Genomic DNA, 21,001 nt, shown 5'->3' with positions numbered 1-21,001 from the left:
TATGCGGGACTTTGTCAAAAGCTTTACTGAAGTCCATGTAAACCACATCCACAGCAATTCCCTGCAATCTCCTCCTTTGCCTCCCACAGCAGCCTGGGATACATCTCGTCCGGGCCTGGGGATTTATCCACTTTTTGGCCTGCTAAAACCGCTAGCACCTCCTCCCTCTCGATGCTAATATGTTCAAGTATGTCACAGTCCCCTTGCCCGATTTCTATGTCCGCATCGTCTTTCTCCATAGTGAACACAGATGCAAAAAATTCATTTAAAACCCCGCCTACATCATCTGGCTCTACACACAGATTGCCACTTTGGTCCCTAATGGGCCCTACCCTTTCCCTGGTTATCCTCTTGCCCTTAATATACTTATAAAACATCTTAGGATTTTCCTTTATTTTGCTCGCCAGTGTTATTTCATGGCCCCTCCTCGCCCTCCTAATTTCTTTTTTAAGTATGCCCCTGCACTTTTTATACTCCTCTAGGGCTTCTTCCGTCTTTAGTCTTTTGTAACTGCCAAAAGCCCCCCTTTTATTTCTAATGCATTTTTGTATATCCCTTGTCATCCAAGGTTCCCTTTGCTTGTTGGTCCCACCCTTGACCTTTACAGGAACATGTTGGCGTTGTACTCTCTCTATTTCCCTTCTGAAAGTCTCCCACTGTTTTGATGTGGATTTTCCTATAAGTAGCTGCTCCCAGTCCACTTTGGCCAGATCCTGCCTTATCATATTAAAATCGGCCTTCCCCCAATTTAGAACCCTTATTTCCGGGCTGTCTTTGTCTTTTTCCATGACCACCTTAAATCTCACCGAATTATGGTCACTGTCGCCAAAATGCTCTCCTACTGATACTTCCACCACTTGCCCGGCTATATTCCCCAGAATTAGGTCCAGTACCGCCCCCTCTCTTGTAGGACTTTCTACATGTTGGCTCAAAAAGCTCTCCTGGATGCACTTTAAGAATTCTGCACCCTCTAAGCCTTTCACACTCTGACTATCCCAATTTATATTGGGGAAGTTGAAATCCCCCACTATTATTATCCTATTATTTTCACACTTCTCTGAGATTTGCCTACATATCTGTTCCTCTATCTCCCCCTGACTGTTTGGGGGCCTATAGTACACTCCCAGCAAAGTGCTTGCCCCCTTTTTGTTTTTAAGTTCTACCCATAAGGCCTCATTAGAGGAACCCGCTAATATATCATCCCTCCTTCCAGCAGTAATTGACTCAATTAATATTGCAACACCCCCTCCCCTTTTACACCCCCCTCTGTCTCGCCTGAAGATTCTATACCCCGGAATATTGAGCTGCCAGTCCTGACCCTCCCTCAACCATGTCTCCGTGATAGCAACAATATCGTACTCCCATGTGCTCAACAACAACTTCAGTTCATCCACCTTATTTGCAAGACTCCTTGCATTAAAATAAATGCCTTCCAGCCCTGCCATATTCCCTTTTGCCTTCCCTGCTGACTTGTTTTTTCCTCTGTATTTGGCTGTAAATCACCCCCTACTATAGCTCCACTCTGTACCCCATCCCCCTGCCAAGTTAGTTTAAACCCCCCCCCCCCAGCAGTGCTAGCAAACCTCCCCGCAAGGATATTGGTTCCCCTCTGGTTCAGGTGTAAACCGTCCGACTTGTACAAGTCCCACCTTTCCCAGAAGCAGACCCAGTGATCCAGGAAACTAAAGCCCTCCCCCCTGCACCATCCCTTTAGCCACGCATTCATCTGTTCTATCTTCCTATTCCTATACCCACTAGCACGTGGCACCGGGAGTAATCCAGAGATTACAACCTTTGAGGTCCTGCTCTTTAATCCTTCACCTAGCTCCCTAAATTCTTGCTGCAGGACCTCATCCCTCTTTTTACCTATGTCGTTGGTACCAATGTGGACCACGACCTCTGGCTGTTCACCCTCCCCCTCCAGAATGCCCTGCAGCCGCTCAGTGATATCCTTGACCCTGGCACCAGGGAGGCAACAAACCATCCTGGATTCACGTCTACGGCCACAGAAACGCCTATCTGTTCCCCTTACTATAGAATCCCCTACCACTATTGCTCTCCCACTCTTTTTCCCCCCTTCCTGGGCAGCAGGAGCACCCCCAGTGCCAGGAAGTTGGCTGCTGCTGCCTTCCCCTGGTGAGTCATCCCCCTCAACAGTATCCAAAGCGGTATACTTGTTTGAGAGGGGAATGGTCACAGGGGTCTCCTGCACTACCTGCCTGCTTCTATTGCTCCGCCTGATGGTCACCCATTTCCTGTCTTCCTGTGCAGCCCTTCCCTGCGGTGTGACCAACTCACTAAACGTGCTATCCACGAACCTCTCAGCATCGTGAATGCTCAACAACCCATCCACCCGCAGCTCCAGCGCCTCAATGCGGTCTGCTAGTAGCTGCAGATGGATGCATCTCTGGCACACGTGGTCATCAGGGGCACCGGGGTCCCTGAATTCCCACATAGAGCAAGAGGAGCATATCACGGGGCTGGGCTCACCTGGCATGACCTTCCCTTTACTTAATTTAAATTAATTTACTATCACCAATTAAAGATATCTCTAAGGCGCTTGTATAGTCTACCAACAGTCCCTGCTACACCAGAAAGACCCTGGTAACTATAAACTACAGAGTTAAAGTTTAAAAAAGAGAAATACTCACCAACCAATCACTTACCTGCTCCCTGGTGACGTCACACTCTGATTACTTTTTACCTCTCTCCCCGCTGCTGAGTTGGTCTGCCTCGCTGGTGCCTCCGGTTTTTATACCGGGCTCCGACTCACTGCTCCCACTGGTCTCGGGCCTCGCTGCTCTCCGGTTTTTATACCGGGCTCCGACTCACTGCTCCCGCTGGTCCCGACTGGTCTCGGGCCTCGCCTCTCTCCGGTTTTTATACCGGGCTCCGACTCACTGCTCCCGCTGGTCCCGACTGGTCTCTGGCCTCGCTGCTCTCCGGTTTTTATACCGGGCTCCGACTCACTGCTCCCGCTGGTCCCGACTGGTCTCGGGCCTCGCCTCTCTCCGGTTTTTATACCGGGCTCCGACTCACTGCTCCCGCTGGTCCCGACTGGTCTCGGGCCTCGCCGCTCTCCGGTTTTTATACCGGGCTCCGACTCACTGCTCCCGCTGGTCCCGACTGGTCTCGGGCCTCGCCGCTCTCCGGTTTTTATGCCGGGCTCCGACTCACTGCTCCCGCTGGTCCCGACTGGTAGTTTGTCATTTGTGAGTGTGCGTGGTTTCAAAGTGCCTCTTGTATATTTTACCATTTAAGTTATCTGGGTCTCTCTAAGTGTCCGTTTTTTACAGGTGTCAGTTTTTTGGGAGTGTCCGTTTTGTACAGGTTTCACTTTCTTGAAACTGGGTGACCATCTTGTATCTTTCCCCAGCCTCAACTTTACATTTATACAGTGCATATACTAACTTATATGTTTATACATAAAGCTACTTCTACCTCTATCTACCTTTATACAGTGACAATACCATAGATGTTTTTATGTTTGAGGATACTAGGAGAACACTGCTCTTCAAAAAGTGCCATGGGATCTTTAATATCCATCTATACAGGTAGCTGGAACTTTAGTTTAATATCTTATCAGAAGGGCGGCCGAGCTCCCCTAGTCCTGCACTGGATGATCAGTCTATTAAATCACTTAAGTCATCGTGTGGAACTTGAATCCACACCCTTGTAATTCAGAGGTGAAGAGTACTACAGGTACCAACTGAGCCACGTAGCTGTTCGTGCAGGTCTAGTGAAGCAGAATAGCTTCACATTTGCCTACATAACAATAGGCAAACTAAAACATCATTCATTATATGAAGTGCCTCAAGATGTTTTGATGATGTGATATGGTAGAAGTATTTGTTTTTACTGAACAATAGTGCCTCGGTTTTACTCATCATACCTTGCCTAATCTGGCCCATATCAGCCCTTACTTCCAAGAGTGGACGCACATTGAGGCTCTGGGTCACTCAGCCTCAGCTTCCCTGCTCTTACAGACTTTATCCCTCTCTGACCGACCTGATCCAACCCATATATTCCCTCCCTGCTCCTGTCTGCAGAGCAGTTGAGTGCCCTAAGTGCGAACCTGAGGCAGTCAGCTTCAGGAGTGGCCTTTAGAATTATTGTCTCCTTCAAAAATATTTTGGTGATTTTAAAACAACAAAATAATGAGTTTTATTTTGATTCTGATCATTTTGAATAAGGGGGAGAGAGGAAAGTGATCCTGTTGAGGGGAAGAGAGATTTTGTTCAGAAGCCAGAGAGCGAAAGAGCGGGGGAAAGAGAGAAAGACGGGTAAAGAGGGACCCAGTTTGACGGCCTGGTTGCCCTTTCTGAGCCTCTTCCTGCCCAACCTAGGTACCCATCTCCACATATTGACACCATTTTGCTGCTTCTCCGTGCCTTTAAAGAAAAAAGTGAGAATTGAGCTAATCTGTAAAGGAACATCTGTGAGAGGCATACAGCGAGTGTGGAAGACAGTCAGAAAAGAGAAGAGACTTGCAGAAAATGGGAAAGAGGAAAAAGTGAGGAAAAAATTGAAGACAGAAAGCTAGATCTGATAATGAATGAAAGTGTATGAGAGACATGCAGAGAGAGAGGAGAAAGAAGAAGAGTGGAAGTTGCAGGAAAAGAGAGGTATAAAAAATTATAGATTGGGAAAGAATCAGACATGGTTACAAGAACATAGAAAGGGGCAGTTGTGTTCATTTTGTTTTTTAGCCATGCTATGGGAGATCAGCTATTAAAGGATTATGGCTGAGAATGAGTTAGGGAGTGCAACCTGAGCAGTATCTGAAGCCAGCAGAACCCATAGATTGAACATGTCGCTCAAAGGCACTGAACACTGGCTGTTATGTGATGCTTGATGTTTGCATTACAAACAAAACTTTGGCTTCTTTTAAAGTTATGTAGAGTGGTTTGTATTGATGAAGGATAGTAAGACTGATGGTGACACAGGAGCTGGAGGTGAATGATACGGTATTCTGCGAGTGTGTGTGTTTGAATAGTCAGCAGGTTACCTACAAACAACATATTATAACATCTGTATTCAAAACTGGCCACTGTTTATTTTGTAGCTCGTCCTTAAAGAATTGATCTGATCATGATGCTTCGTCCTTAAAGAATTGATCTGATCATGCTATTGATCTTGAAGGATTACTTTGTGGAAGAAAGGTTTGATGTTGAGGTCTGACTATCCCGTCTAATCTGTAAAGTCCTGTTTCTGCAGGTGGTGTGACCAGGATGACTGTATCATTAGTGGTTATCATGTTTGAACTAACCGGCGGACTGGAGTACATTGTGCCATTAATGGCTGCTGCAATGACCAGTAAATGGGTGTCTGACGCAATTGGACGAGAGGGCATCTATGAAGCACACATTCGACTGAACGGCTACCCATTCCTGGAGGCAAAGGAGGAATTTACGCACAGGACTTTAGCAATGGATGTAATGAGACCTCGACGCAATGACCCTCCTCTGACCAGCCTCACTCAGGATGGTATGAAGGTAGAAGATGTGGAGGCAATTATTAATGAAACAACATACAGTGGATTCCCGGTAATAGTATCAAAAGAATCCCAGCGACTTGTAGGCTTTGTCCTCAGAAGAGACCTAATAATTTCAATTGGTGAGAGCTTTGAGTTGTATAAAACAGTACAGCATTCTTAGTCAAATAGTGTATAGTAGTACTGTATGTAGAGGCAAGACACTGACTTCACTTAAACCTGCCTGTCGTTCTGGCTCAAGGGATGGCGTCTGTTTAGAGAGGAGGAGAAAGCAGTAATTTTAACAAATTAGCAGAGTGTTGGGAATGATCTGGTACAGCAGTTACATTTACATTTTCCATAATTATTTATGCAGTATTTAGGGTATTGATTTGGCAGTGTTGTGCATTGCACTCTGACTAATAGCAGGTATTGATGAGAGGCATCCGTCATTATACTATTAGTGAGGCAGTAACTTCTTCCATAATACTTGGTCGTATCGGGTAATGACGTGGTGGTTTCCTCCATTATGCTTCTTGTATAATCAAGTATTGATCAGAGTGAGCTCCTTTGTGTAATATCAAGTATTGATGAGACAATGACCTCCCATAGACTAATAGGTTATAACTGTAATATCAGGTTTGATGAGGTGGTACGCTTAATTTTTTTCAAAATGGCAATAGCCAAAGTACATAATAGAAATAAAAAACAGCTTATAAATATTCCACATATTTTGACTTTGGAATAGTCTGGTAATTTAAATGCAAGTTTTTGTGCTTTTGTTTTTTGTTATTACATGCATAAAGGACATTCCTATACTCAGAATGTTTAGATTACCTGGTTATCACCTGCCCAGATGTTTATAATTGCAGTTAATGAGTTGGTGGGGAAAGAACATAGGAAATAATATCTAATATGTTTTTTGTCCTGTGTCTGCTTACAGAAAACGGAAGGAAGCGACAAGATGGCATTGTCAGCACTTCCGTTATTTATTTTACTGAACACTCTCCTGTGCCGCCTCCAAACAGCCCGGCTTCACTCAAACTGCGCTCCGTCCTAGATTTGAGTCCTTTCACAGTGACAGACCACACGCCCATGGAAATAGTGGTAGACGTATTCCGCAAACTGGGCTTAAGACAGTGTCTTGTTACTCACAATGGGTGAGTGTTATATGTGTGTCGTTGTGTCAAACGGGGAAACACTCAAATATTCCACCGTGTCAAACCTCTGAATCCAGTGAAAGTTCTCCGTATATATTAAAAGAACATTTTTGTGTCCTGTGAATATGCTTCTATAATATGCTTTCAATCAAAATTAAGACGACTGCTGTAGCTTTCTTTAGCAAGGTGCTGAACGTTACTGCTAGTAATATATAAAATGTACTTTAACAAATTGAAACAGCCCTAATTTTTAACCAGCATCTCACTGTGACTAATTTCTAAGAATATTTAGGATTTTTTCATGTTTTTGTTTTCAAGGCCCAAAAATTCCATCCATTAGACCTGACGTATAATTTGTATGGGATTGTCAGGAATACTGGATAAATTCATCACTCAAAATTATATGTGACTTTACACACTTCATGGTCAGATGAGTGACATCCGCTGCCATAAATTTTCTTCAATCACAGTATTTTCTGTGGCTCCAGTCACTGTGAAATATATAGAGAGCATACATGCACTCAGCATTTTGTCCCTCACTTCATACTTTTTTTCTGTTGGAGTAACCATTCTTAACCTGAAGTGAACCAAGGTGAAATTACTGGTCCTGAGGACAGGCCTGAAACAGTCACATCCAGTCTTTGAATTTAGATCACTACTGATCTCCCATGCTGCCAGAGGGTTGATAAATTTCTGAATGCAACTCTTCTAAACAGGTTAACAGGTAAAAGTTTGTCACTAGTGTCCTGGATAGTATTAGCTGAGCAACGCATTGGCAGCATTCGTTTGAAAAGAAAACTTGCACTCCGGGAGAATTGGACTATACTGCTAAATGCATAGGCAATGAATTTAGTAATGAAGCAGGCACTCGTAACTTTTCCACTACAGGACATCTTACAAATAGAGACGAGCCACACAGCAGTAATGCTGCATTTTAACTCTTAACCTGCTATGTAAAAACCAAAGAAGCCAAAGTCCCAGGTCCAATCCTGAGTTGAGTTGCTGAATTACTTATTCTGAACTAAGGCACTAAAATTGGCCTGCATGCCCTGGAATAGAAAAAGTAAAATTAACCAAAGCTTTTGCACTAGATTGCAATCCAGTGACTCTTGCTGGGAAGTGCAAACATATCAATGCTAGGTGAGAACAGGTTGAGCTTGGACATGATGATTTAAATAGTCGACTAGACTGCTGATACTGGTGGCCAGCCTCACACATTAAGAATGGCCACTCAGGCAACAGTGAAAAGCTTTTGGTGCCAGTGAAACTTTGCTGCAAGCGCATGTCTCTGCTTTTAGGAGCGGAGATAATTAAGAGAAAAATGTACACTGTCTTCAGAGTCCTAACTAAAGCTGTACTGTAGATTGAGAATGTCATTTGACCCAGTTATTGCACCTGAATAACTTGTGCCAGTGAAATCAAGCATCTAATATATTACATAGAGTCATAGAGTTTTACAGCACAGAAAGAGGCCCTTCGGCCCATCGTGTCTGCGCCGCCCATCCATCCCTGTCCAGTCTAATCCCATTTTCCAGCATTTGGTCCATAGCCTTGTATGCAATGGCATTTCAAGTGCTCATCCAAATGCTTCTTGAATGTTGTGAGGGTTCCTGCCTCCACCACCCTTTCAGGCATTGAGTTCCACATTCCAACCACCCTCTGGGTGAAAAAGTTCCTCCTCAAATCCCCTCTAAATCTCCTGCCCCTTACCCTGAATCTATGCCCCCTTGTTATTGACCCCCCCACTAAGGGGAAAAGTTCCTCTTTATCTACCCTATCTATGCCCCTCATTATTTTGTACACCTCAATCAGGTCCCCCCTCAGCCTTCTCTGCTCCAAGGAAAACAACTCCAGCCTGTCCAGCCTCTCTTCATAGCTGAGGCGCTCCATCCCAGGTAACATCCTGGTGAATCTTCTCTGCACCCTCTCCAAAGCAATCACATCCTTCCTATAGTGAGGCGACCAGAACTGCACACAGTACTCCAGCTGTGGCCTCACCAGCGTTTTGTACAGCTCCATCATAACCTCCCTGCTCTTATATTCTATGCCTCGGCTAATGAAGGCAAGTATCCCATATGCCTTTTTAACCACCTTATCTACCTGCTCCGCTGCCTTCAGGGATCTATGTACATGTACACCAAGGTCCCTCTGACCCTCTGTACTTCCTAGGGTCCTACCACTCATTGTGTATTCCCTTGCCTTATTTGTCCGTCCAAAATGCATCACCTCGCACTTTTCAGGGTTAAATTCCATTTGCCACTTTTCCGCCCATCTGACCAACCCGTTTATATCGTCCTGTAGCCGGAGGCTTTCCTCCTCGCAATTTACCACCCCACCAATTTTCGTGTCATCTGCGAACTTACTGATCATACCTTTTACATTTTCATCCAAATCATTTATGTAGATCACAAACAATAAGGGACCCAGCACCGATCCCTGAGGTACCCCACTGGACACAGGCTTCCAGTCACAAAAGCAACCTTCGACCATCACCCTCTGCCTCCTGCCACTCAGCCAGTTTAGGATCCAACGCGCCAAGGCACCCTGGATCCCATGGGCTCTTACCTTCTTGACCAGTCTCCTATGCGGGACTTTGTCAAAAGCTTTACTGAAGTCCATGTAAACCACATCCACAGCATTTCCCTCATCCACCCCACTAGTCACCCCCTCGAAAAATTCGATCAGATTTGTTAGACATGATTTACCCTTAACAAAGCCATGCTGACTATCCCCGATTAATCCTTGCCTCTCCAAGTGGAGATTAATTTTGTCCCTCAGAATTTTTTCCAATAATTTCCCCACCACAGATGTTAGACTCACTGGCCTGTAATTCCCTGGTTTATCCCTGCTACCCTTCTTGAATAATGGTACTACGTTAGCTGTTCTCCAGTCCTCTGGTACATCCCCTGTGGCCAGAGAGGTTCTGAAAATTAGTGTCAGAGCCCCTGCAATCTCCTCCCTTGCCTCCCACAGCAGCCTGGGATACATCTCGTCCGGGCCTGGGGATTTATCCACTTTTTGGCCCGCTAAAACCGCTAGCACCTCCTCCCTCTCGATGCTAATATGTTCAAGTATGTCACAGTCCCCTTGCCCGATTTCTATGTCTGCATCGTCTTTCTCCATAGTGAACACAGATGCAAAAAATTCATTTAAAACCCCGCCTACATCCTCTGGCTCTACACACAGATTGCCACTTTGGTCCCTAATGGGCCCTACCCTTTCCCTGGTTATCCTCTTGCCCTTAATATACTTATAAAACATCTTAGGATTTTCCTTTATTTTGCTCGCCAGTGTTATTTCATGGCCCCTCCTCGCCCTCCTAATTTCTTTTTTAAGTATGCCCCTGCACTTTTTATACTCCTCTAGGGCTTCTTCTGTCTTTAGTCTTTTGTAACTGCCAAAAGCCCCCCTCTTATTTCTAATGCATTTTTGTATATCCCTTGTCATCCAAGGTTCCCTTTGCTTGTTGGTCCCACCCTTGACCTTTACAGGAACATGTTGGCGTTGTACTCTCTCTATTTCCCTTCTGAAAGTCTCCCACTGTTTTGATGTGGATTTTCCTATAAGCAGCTGCTCCCAGTCCACTTTGGCCAGATCCTGCCTTATCATATTAAAATCGGCCTTCCCCCAATTTAGAACCCTTATTTCCGGGCCGTCTTTGTCTTTTTCCATGACCACCTTAAATCTCACCGAATTATGGTCACTGTCGCCAAAATGCTCTCCTACTGACACTTCCACCACTTGCCCGGCTACATTCCCCAGAATTAGGTCCAGTACCGCCCCCTCTCTTGTAGGACTTTCTACATGTTGGCTCAAAAAGCTCTCCTGGATGCACTTTAAGAATTCTGCACCCTCTAAGCCTTTCACACTCTGACTGTCCCAATTTATATTGGGGAAGTTGAAATCCCCCACTATTATTACCCTATTATTTTCGCACTTCTCGGAGATTTGCCTACATATCTGTTCCTCTATCTCCCCCTGACTGTTTGGGGGCCTATAGTACACTCCCAGCAAAGTGCTTGCCCCCTTTTTGTTTTTAAGTTCTACCCATATGGCCTCATTAGAGGAACCCGCTAATATATCATCCCTCCTTACAGCAGTAATTGACTCCTTAATTAATATTGCAACACCCCCTCCCCTTTTACACCCCCCTCTGTCTCGCCTGAAGATTCTATACCCCGGAATATTGAGCTGCCAGTCCTGACCCTCCCTCAACCATGTCTCCGTGATAGCAACATATAGAAACATATAGAAGATAGGAGCAGGAGTAGGCCATTCGGCCCCTCGAGCCTGCTCCGCCATTTAATGAGATCATGGCTGATCGTCCAAATTCAGTACCCTGTCCGTGCCTTCTCCCCATATCCCTTGATCCCTTTAGCCTTAAGAAATATATCTAACTCCTTCTTGAATATATTTAATGAATTGGCCTCAACTGCCTTTTGTGGTAGAGAATTCCACAGGTTCACCACTCTGAGTGCTTTGTACCCCCTCACAAGCAGTACATTTTATACTGTCACAACAATTTACTTCCCTTTGTTATTTCTGATGTAACAGTACCAACTTTAAATGCAATAACTTGTAATTAATTTTCAGGATACAGCACCAACTGCTTCTTCTTCTCTATTGCAGGCGGCTCCTTGGTATTATCACCAAAAAAGATATATTGAAGCATATTGCTCAGATGGCCAACCAAGACCCTGACTCCATTATGTTTAACTAAAATAAAGCTCTATTCATATTAATGGGGATTCCAGAGAGGACGTTATTCTGAAGTTTTTGGATAAGCACTGTGCAACTATATGGTGATTGAATGAAGAACTGGACTAATTGTGTTTTTTTCCCTCTACAATTTTTATTAAATTCACTGTAACGAGGATAACATCGCATACTGGGTGCATGAATTGTTTAGGGTTTACCAGCAGATAACCAAGATCTTTGGACCTGTTTGAGATTAGAATACCCCAAAATTGTCTGATATTGTAGGCAAGTGTGGGCTTGGGTATTTTGGTACACCCAGCACTGAGTTATTAATATATGCAATGTTATTCTCCTGAAAATTATCAGTGTTTTCTCTGAAGAACAAACAGCCAGTTGTGTGAGTACTTTTCAAATTGCATTTGTTCTCCCAATGAAGTACTTGGCACAATGTGTCCTTCCAGTGGAGAAGGTTAACCACGCCAGCAGCTATGTGACGTCCACTTATCAGCCATCTCTGCTCTAACTTAATGTTTACATGACTACCAAATGAAATAGTCAAATCTTGCACAGCTAAATTTAGATAAATTTATCTGCAGGGCTTTGTGTAAATATGAGAGAAATCACTTGAATCACCTTTTTCATTAAAATAAACAGTTCAGTAAATTATTCCAGTTGTTTTAAGGGGCTGATTTTTTATGTGTATGAAATAACTCCAATTGCCCACTGTTGCCTCCACAATACCCTCTGAATATTACAGGGAACACAACTACTTTGGTATGGGAAGGCAACACTTCCCTTTGTAATGTAGCTCATGTTAAGTGGAGTGGGATAATCAAACCTGCATTCTCCCAGTCCAAGCCATAGTGATGCTGTACTATAGGTGTGTGTTAATATTTATGGCTTAATTTCCATAAGTGATGTGCCTCAATAATCCCGAGACTCGATGTTAGCGAAACAAAACAAGGCTTTTATTAACTTAGAAGTGGAGAGAGGTATCTTCCCTGGAGGTCTGCAGTACTGGCTGTGAGGCCAGACTGAGCTGGCTTACATAGAGGCCAGGTATGGGCGGAGCCCTACACACAACACATTCCATACATTCCAATACACAATACAATGGTGAGGAGAAACCTGAAACCAACCACAGTCACAGGCAATACAATGGTAAGGGGGAACCTGAAACCAACCACAGTCACAGGCAGTGATGAGGCAGTGATGAATGGAATATTTCATCACATTCACCCCTTCTCTAGATTTAGTCTGTTCGGGGGTTTGGTAGTCCTCTGCGACCGACGTGGCTGTTGTGGTGTCGCGGGTGTCGGCTGGGTGTCCCCGGTGGCCTCCTGGGTCTCTGCCGGGGGTGCCGCCAGGGTTGTTGAAGGGGTAGTTGGTGGGGGTGCCGTTGGTCGATGTTCTTCCGGGGGTGATGAAAGAGTAGTGGGTGGGTAAGAGTTGCTGTGGTCGTTGTTGCTGCTATTGCCGTGGTTGCTGTCGTTACCGGCTGGGGCGACGTCTTTTATTGACACGGTGTCCTCCCTTCCGTCGGCGTGCCGGACATACGCGTATTGGGGGTTGGCGTGGAGTAGGTGCACTGGCTCCACGAGAGGGTCCGTCTTATGGCCCCTCACATGCCTTCGCACGAATACCGGACCCGGGGTGGAGAGCCATGACGGCATGGATACGCCTGAGGTGGATTTCCGGGGGAAGCTAAACATTCGTTCATGAGGCGTGGCATTAGTGGCAGTACACAATAGCGACCGTATCGAATGGAGCACATCTGAGAGGACTTCCTGCCAGCGGGAGATAGGGAGGCCCTTGGTCCTTAGAGCTAGAGTGACTGCTTTCCATACTGTCCCGTTCTCTCGCTCCACTTGACCGTTACCCCGGGGGTTGTAGCTGGTGGTACGGCTCGTGGCGATACCCCTGGACAGCATGTACTGGCGTAGCTCTTCACTCATGAAGGACGCCCCCCTATCCGTGTGGATGTAGCTCGGCATATCGAACAGGCAGAACAGGCTGTTGAGGCATTTAATGACCGTGGCGCTGGTCATGTCTGGGCAGGGGAAGGCGAATGGGAACCGGGAGTATTCGTCCACAATGTTCAGGAAGTAAACATTGCGGTCGACGGACGGGAGGGGGCCCTTGAAATCTAAGCTGAGCCGCTCAAAGGGCCGTGTAGCTTTGATTAAGTGGGCTCTATCAGGGTGGTAGAACCGAGGCTTGCACTCAGCGCAAGTGCGGCAGTTCCTGGTCAGAGACCGAACTTCCTCAATCGAGTAGGGTAAGTTGCGGGACTTTATGAAGTGGAACAGCCGCGTGACCCCTGGGTGGCAGAGGTCGTTGTGGAGGGTCTGTAGCCGATCCCCGGTGGCGCTGGCACACATCCCTCGTGAGAGGGCATCTGGGGATTCGTTAAGGGCCCCTGGCCGGTAAATGATGTCATACTCGAAGGTGGAGAGCTCAATCCGCCACCTAAGAATCTTATCATTTTTGATCTTCCCCCTCTGTTTATTATTGAACATAAACGCTACCAACCGCTGGTCGGTAAGTAGGGTGAAGCGTTTGCCGGCTAGGTAGTGGCGCCAGTGGCGCACTGCCTCCACGATGGCTTGGGCCTCCTTTTCCACGGAGGAGTGTCTGATCTCGGGCCCTTGGAGGGTCCTCGAGAAGAAAGCTACGGGCCGCCCCGCCTGGTTGAGGGTGGCCGCCAAGGCAAAGTCAGACGCATCACTTTCCACTTGAAATGGAGTGTTCTCGTCCACTGCCTGTAGCGTGGCCCGCTCGATATCCTGCTTAATGCTTTTGAAGGCGGCATGGGCCTCAGCAGAGAGCGGAAAAGAGGATGCTTTCAAGAGGGGGCGGGCTTTGTCGGAGTAGTTGGGGACCCATTGGGAATAATAAGAAAATAACCCCAGGCACCTTTTCAGGGCTTTGGGAGTGTTGGGCAGGGGCAGCTCCCGTAGGGGGCGCAATCGGTCGGGGTCTGGTCCGATTTCCCCATTCTCCACCACGCTGCCTAGTATGCAGAGGCGCGTGGTGTTGAAAACGCACTTGTCCTCGTTATAGGTGAGGTTGAGTTTTTGTGCGGTTTTCAGGAACCTCTCGAGGTTCGAGTCGTGATCCTGCTGGTTGTGACCGCAGATGGTGACGTTGTCGAGGTAGGGGAAGGTTGCCTGCAAGTGGTGGTCATCGACCATGCGATCCATCTCCCTCTGGAAGACCGAGACCCCATTCGTCACCCCAAAGGGGACTCTGAGGAATTGGTAGAGGCGTCCGTTCACCTCGAAGGCGGTGTACGGGCGGTCCTCTGGTCTGATAGGGAGCTGGTGGTACGCTGACTTGAGGTCGATGGTGGAGAACACCCGGTATTGGGCGATTTGGTTCACCATTTCTGATATGCGGGGTAGCGGGTAGGCGTCTAGTTGGGTGTACCTGTTGATCGTTTGGCTATAGTCGATCACCATCCGTTTCTTCTCGCTACCCCTTACCACCACCACTTGGGCGCGCCACGGGCTATTGCTGCATTCAATAATGCGCTCTTTCAGGAGCCTGTCTACCTCGGTCGCGATAAACCGCCTGTCCTCCCAGCTGTACCTCCTGCTTTTGGTCGCTATTGGCCGGCAGTTAGGGGTAAGGTTCGCGAATAGCGAAGGCGGCTTTACCTTCAGGGTAGCCAGGCCGCACACTGTGAGGGGCGGCTGGGACCCACCGTACTTGAGCGTGATGCTTTGGTGGTTGCACTGGAAATCCAGGCCCAAGATCACGCTCGCGCATAGATTCTTCATGATTAATACTTTAAAATTATCGTATACAGTCCCGTTAACGGACAATTGTACCGTGCAGTAACCCAGAATGGTCGATGTCTGGGTTTTATCAGCCATAGAGATGGTACCCCGAGTAGGGACCACCTTTAGGGAGAGTTGTCGTGCCAGTTCCGGGTGGATAAAACTCTCCGTGCTTCCACTGTCAATTAAACATTTAACCCTGCACCCGTTTACCTCGATGTCCACCATTGATTTGGATAGCGGGTGGGGCCTGGTCTGGTCCACTGTGACCGATGCCACTGTAGGGCCCTAATCGAGACAAGATGGTGTCCGCGCTGTCTGCTCACAAGATGGCGGACCCCACGAGGTCGGGCAAGATGGCGTCCAAGATGGCCGCTCCCACGGCGCACACGCGGCGGTGGCGGGTTTTGGTTTTCCGGTGGGGTTCCCTCTGCACACCTTCCCAAAGTGCCCCTTCTTACCGCACTTAAAGCAGGTGGTGCCTTTCGCCGGGCACAGGTTTTTGGTGTGCTTTGGCTGCCCGCAGAAGTAGCAGTTGGGTCCCCGACGCATCGCGGCTGTCGTAGGGCTTCTGGGGGGAGAGCGGGGCCCCGACGGTGTCGGGCTGCCGGGCGGGGAAGATGCCTTCCAAGATGGCGGCGCCCTTGGTGCACACGTGGCGGCGTGGACGGCGCGGGCTGAAGAGTAGGCGTCCGAGTTTCTCTGGGCCACATCCAGGGATCGCGCGGTGTCCGCAGCCTGTTTCAGGTCCAATCCCGTTTTTTCCAGCAGTCTTTGCCAGATGTAAGTGGAGCTGTGAGGCCTGTGATAAAGGCATCGCGAACAAGCTCGTCGGTGTACACTGCGGCTTTTACATCTCGACACTTGCAGTCTTTGCCAAGCATTTTCAGGGTGCCTCGGAACTCCTCCACCGATTCCCCAGGTCGCTGTGCGCGAGTGGCGAGCAGATGCCTAGCATACACCTCATTCGTAGGCTGCTGGTAATGCGCCTTTAAGATGTCGCAGGCGGCCAGGTACGTGTCGGCGTCTTGGATGAGGGGGTAAACCCGGTGGCTTACCCAATTCCGCAGAATTCCGAGTTTCATACTCGCAGCGTCCGTAGCGTCTTTGACGGCTGCGGAATTGTCCAGGAAGAATTCCATACACATAAACCAGTGTCCGAAGCGTGCTGATGCGTCCGGAGCATGCTGATCCAAATCCAAACGTTCGGGTTTCAGGAGTTGATCCATTGTGTTGAAAAATAAGTTAATAAAATTGATGTGCCTCAATAATCCCGAGACTCGATGTTAGCGAAACAAAACAAGGCTTTTATTAACTTAGAAGTGGAGAGAGGTATCTTCCCTGGAGGTCTGCAGTACTGGCTGTGAGGCCAGACTGAGCTGGCTTACATAGAGGCCAGGTATGGGCGGAGCCCTACACACAACACATTCCATACATTCCAATACACAATACAATGGTGAGGAGAAACCTGAAACCAACCACAGTCACAGGCAATACAATGGTAAGGGGGAACCTGAAACCAACCACAGTCACAGGCAGTGATGAATGGAATATTTCATCACAATAAGGTAGTGTGATTGTTGTCTATACCCAAGCCAGACTTCATTGCATAGATACTTATTCCTGGTCAGTGTTAACTTTCAGTGCATCTGTGTTTTATTTGTCCAGAATAAGGGTGTGGACATTTATGACACTGACATCATACAAAAGTAAGTTGTTTGTGACTTCAGATAAAGATACAGAAGATACCTCATGGCATTCCAACTGCACGAGGATGTGTAGTTAAAAGCTCAAGGTTTGTTTTCTGCCTTGTTGTTCCGATATGGGCTATTTCTAAGCACTTTATCTTTTTGTTGTTGCCTGCAGCACTACAGGGTGATGACCTCAATGCAGCAGCCCTTTCTGCCATGAACCCCATCTATATATATAAATCGGTACTTCTGTCTATCTGTCTGTCTATCTGTCTGTCTGTCATCGCGTGTGCGTTGCGGGTATGCACTCGAAAGTTACAGGGCGTACCTACGCGCGCGTTACCTCCAAAGAAAGCTTACGCTTCCAAGACGGTTTTAAGCGTATTTACGTTTCGGCCGGGCTAAAATTGCGCCCGCGGTATCCCAAAAACCTTCAACATTCCGCTCATTAGCATCTCATTATCCGCTCATTAGCGACAGAGTGACCTCGAGCTCGACCAATCGTACGCCGGGTTGCTGGCGTGTGCCGCCGGGCCAATCGGTGCGCGTGTGGCCGGGCTTTATCGTTCTGAACCGAGGTGAGTCGCCGCCATCTTGATTCCAAACTTTTCCTTTTTCCCGCTTTCTGCGTCTTAAAAAAAAACGTTGCTTTTAAAACACATTGTTTTTTAAAAAAATGATTTAGAAAGTAATTAACTTATCTAATCTCATTAATTTTCCTACCTTTCCCCGTTTTTCCAGGTAGGCCTAGAAGCCTCGGCGTCTCCTCCGCACCCACGCCCGAGCTAGGCACCTCCCGGCCCCACTCGAAGGCTGGAGGGCCGAGCCTCAGCCCAGCGCCGCTAGGGTGCGCGCGCAGCAGGAGCTGAGACGTCTCTCTCTGCCGGGGCTTGCTGAGCGCCCAGCGTTACCTTGGCAACCGGGCCCGCCGGACGTCTCGCACAGCCGCAATCGGCGGTCTTCACCTCGGGGGGGAGGGGGGGGGCGGCCGCGACCCTCGGGGGGGGGGGGGAGGGGGGGGCGGCCGCGACCCTCGGGGGGGGGGGGGGAGGGGGGGCGGCCGCGACCCTCGGGGGGAGGGGGGGCCGCGACCCTCGGGGGGAGGGGGGGGCCGCGACCCTCGGGGGGGGGGGCGCCGCGACTCTCGGGCGGGGGGGGGGGGGACCGCGCGCGCAGCAGGAGCAGCTGAGACGCGGCGTCTCTCTCTCTCTGGCTTGGTCAGCGTCACGGTTGCCCTGGCAACCGGGCCCGCCGGCCGAGAGAGACGCCGCGTCTCAGCTCCTGCTGCGCGCGCAATCGGCGGTCTTCACCTCGGGGGGGGGGGGGGGGGGGCGCGACCCGCCCTCCATCCCCCCTCCCCTCCCCCCGCCCTCCCTCCCCCCCTGCCCTCCCTTCCCCCCCTCCCTCCCTTCCTCCCCCCGCCCTCCCTCCCCCCTCCCCCCTGCCCCTGCCCTCCCCCCGCCCTCCCTTCCCCCCTCCCTCCCTTCCTTCCCCCCCCGCCCTCCCTTCCCCGCCCTCCCCCCTCCCTCCCTTCCCCGCCCTCCCTTCCCCTCCCCCTCCCCTCCCTCTCTTCCCCCCAGTCGCTCTCTCTCTTCCCCCCCAGTCGCTCTCTCTCTTCCCCCCCCAGTCGCTCTCTCTCTTCCCCCCCCCCCCAGTCGCTCTCTCTCTTCCCCCCCAGTCGCTCTCTCTCTCTCTTCCAACAACAACATGCCCTCGAAAAAGCCTCGGCACCGCCGGGCACTTCAGCTAGTAGACAATAAAGAAGCTGGATGCAATTCCAATAAGCTTAAACTAAAAGTGTTCATTCCCCATAGATTGCAGTTGTTTGTTGTTAAATACCTGCTTCAGCTTTATCTTCGCAGTAGGTTTTCTGGAAATCAATGGCGCCATCAAATCTTCCACTTCCCTCTCCCCCCCCTGGAAACACATCAAAGGCAGCTATTAAGAAGTCAGAGGAGGCCTATTTCCCATGGTCCTTACAGTGCTTTTCATGACTGAGCCAACTGACAGCCTAAGCATGATTCTTTTGTCTCTTTCCCCTTCCCACAACAGTGTGGCTGAGATGTATCTCAGTGAATTGGGGGGAATCATGTGCATGTCCCATCTCTGATGTGGTGCAGACCTTTGACATGTATTCTTGTATGTATTGGAACGGTGTCATTTCTTTTCACATCTTATCAGAATTTGTGTCTCACCAATATTTTGTTGAATCAGATCAAAGTTGTTCATTGTTCCAGAATGGTTGCTAAAACCATAATGAGTTGTGTTGTAGAAATAATTTCAAAGTTTTCTTTTGGGATTTACATATTATCCTGATTTTTTTGCATATTTCTTCCCTTTTATGTTTTACTCATATAAAAGGGAAGAAATATTCAAAATAATCAGGATAATTGATAAATGCCATTACTTACTGATCACAGTGCATCCTCCAACATTGAGGACAGACCTGTGTATGATGCTGAGTTAACACCCAGAGTATCTGCAATTGAAGTGAAGCAAGACTAAAATGTCTCTTATGCATCTCCTTATGCAGTGTGATGTTTCTCCTTCCACCCCTCTCAGTAGCACAGCTGAAACCTAAACAAGAAAACTCAGTTCACAATCTTCTGGTTAGGAGTCACTCGTTGAGATGGTTGTGCTACTCGACTGCACTTAAATATTTTTTTATCTTCTGCGCTTATTTCAATATAATTATTGTTCATCCTATCAAAATGGTTAACATCAGGGCAGACTTTGGTAACATTTTATTTGTGCAGATTATAAATTGAAGGAAGGGAGCTAAAAGCATGATCAATGGGAAGAGTTTTTAGGAGGGAAGGAAAGCAGAGAGGGAGATGGCAAGGCAGGGTGTAAGGGTCGTAAGTGAAATACTTGAGCAGTCAGTCTCAACCTAGGCATGGATCCATAGTCTGCCTTCTCATGGATGTAAAATCGCACAGCACTATTCAGAGAAGAGCAGGGGACTTCTTCTGCTGTCCTGGCCAACATTTATCCTTCAACCAACACCTAAAACAGATTAAAACAGAAAATGCTGGAATACTCAGCAGGTCAGGCAGCATCTGTGGAGAGAGAAACAGAGTTAATGTTTCAGTTCGATGACCTTTCGTCAGAACAGATTATCCGGTCATTATCACATTGCTGTTTGTGGGACCTAGCTGTGCTCAAATTGGCTGCCACGTTTCCTACATTACAACAGTGACTACTTCAAAAGTACTTCATGGCTGTAAAACGCTTTGGGATGTCCTGAGATCGTGAAAGGCACAATATAAATACAAGTCTTTTCTCAAATCTGAAATCAGATTTATAAGGGTAAATTCACCAATCCGTCGCACTCGGCAGAGATCCATGCTCGGAGGGGACATGGGACGAAGATAGGACTACAACACTAGTGCTAATTCTCCAACACATGCACCTCCAAGCATGACTATTCACTGGGAGTAAGGGATCAGTGAATTTAACCTATATTCTTGACACAAACTGGAGACAGTTGTGCTGAAACTGTAGAGCTCTGCTTAGACCATATTTTGAGAATTCTGTCCAGTTTTTAGTCACAGGAGCAAAGGTTCCAAATGATTAAAGATGAATATAGGGTTGAAGAAGTTCTTTACAAAAAGAGTGATTAAAGACTTGCAATGGACTTCCAAACTGGTAATAGAGGCAAAAACCCTAGAATCATTTAAAAAACAGTGGAATATAGTGATGGGTGGTGGGGGAGGCAACTGCAGTTTTGTCTGAGTGGATGAACGAAGATTTGTCAAATAGCTTTCCTCATCCTTAAGTATCTTGTGAGTTCTGTAGTTAAATCCACTCCAGATGTGCTCCAGAATAACAACAGGGCTCAGCTCAGCTGTGGTGACATGGTAATAGCTTGTTGAGCTTTGCTTGATGTGAGAGCATCTGGAAATAAAATGGTGCTCCTTTGGTAATCTAGCTGAAAATCCTTTTTTATCACGATCTGAAATGCAGTCAGCATGTTTGTGTCCTTGGCTGTTGGGTTCTATGATAAATTTCAGACAAATCCTGAAAATAAATTGGTCTCTAGCCAGACCGAGAAACCCCATTAGTCACATTGGGGGTGTTGTTTTTAATCTGCATATACCTGTAGCCCAGTAAATCAATAATTTATCTGCTATTAAATGGGAATTGACTCGTGCACAATTATATTTATGTCCACTAAACTGATTTATATAATGAACT

The 21,001-nt window shown here is 47.7% G+C and overlaps 1 protein-coding gene across 4 annotated transcripts in view; it reads left to right on the top strand.

The window, feature by feature from the left end:
* The window catches only part of clcn5b (Cl-/H+ antiporter 5b), a 185,494-nt gene extending 173,497 nt beyond the window's left edge, over positions 1 to 11,997 (top strand). For all 4 annotated transcript variants that reach the window (XM_085997573.1, XM_085997584.1, XM_085997594.1 and 1 more), the window contains 3 exons: positions 5,218 to 5,616; positions 6,417 to 6,633; positions 11,263 to 11,997. In XM_085997573.1, the coding sequence (XP_085853699.1) occupies positions 5,218 to 5,616; positions 6,417 to 6,633; positions 11,263 to 11,353 (707 nt within the window). In that variant the 3' untranslated portion in view covers positions 11,354 to 11,997. The remainder of the gene's footprint in view (positions 1 to 5,217; positions 5,617 to 6,416; positions 6,634 to 11,262) is intronic.
* Positions 11,998 to 21,001: the final 9,004 nt, after the last annotated feature.

Source organism: Somniosus microcephalus, chromosome 1 (assembly GCF_052327205.1).
Source record: "Somniosus microcephalus isolate GS21.2 chromosome 1, FLI_Smic_1.0, whole genome shotgun sequence".
Lineage (NCBI taxonomy): Eukaryota > Metazoa > Chordata > Chondrichthyes > Squaliformes > Somniosidae > Somniosus > Somniosus microcephalus.
The sequence above is the reverse complement of the archived record's forward strand: the minus strand, read 5'-3'. Positions and strand labels throughout refer to the sequence as shown.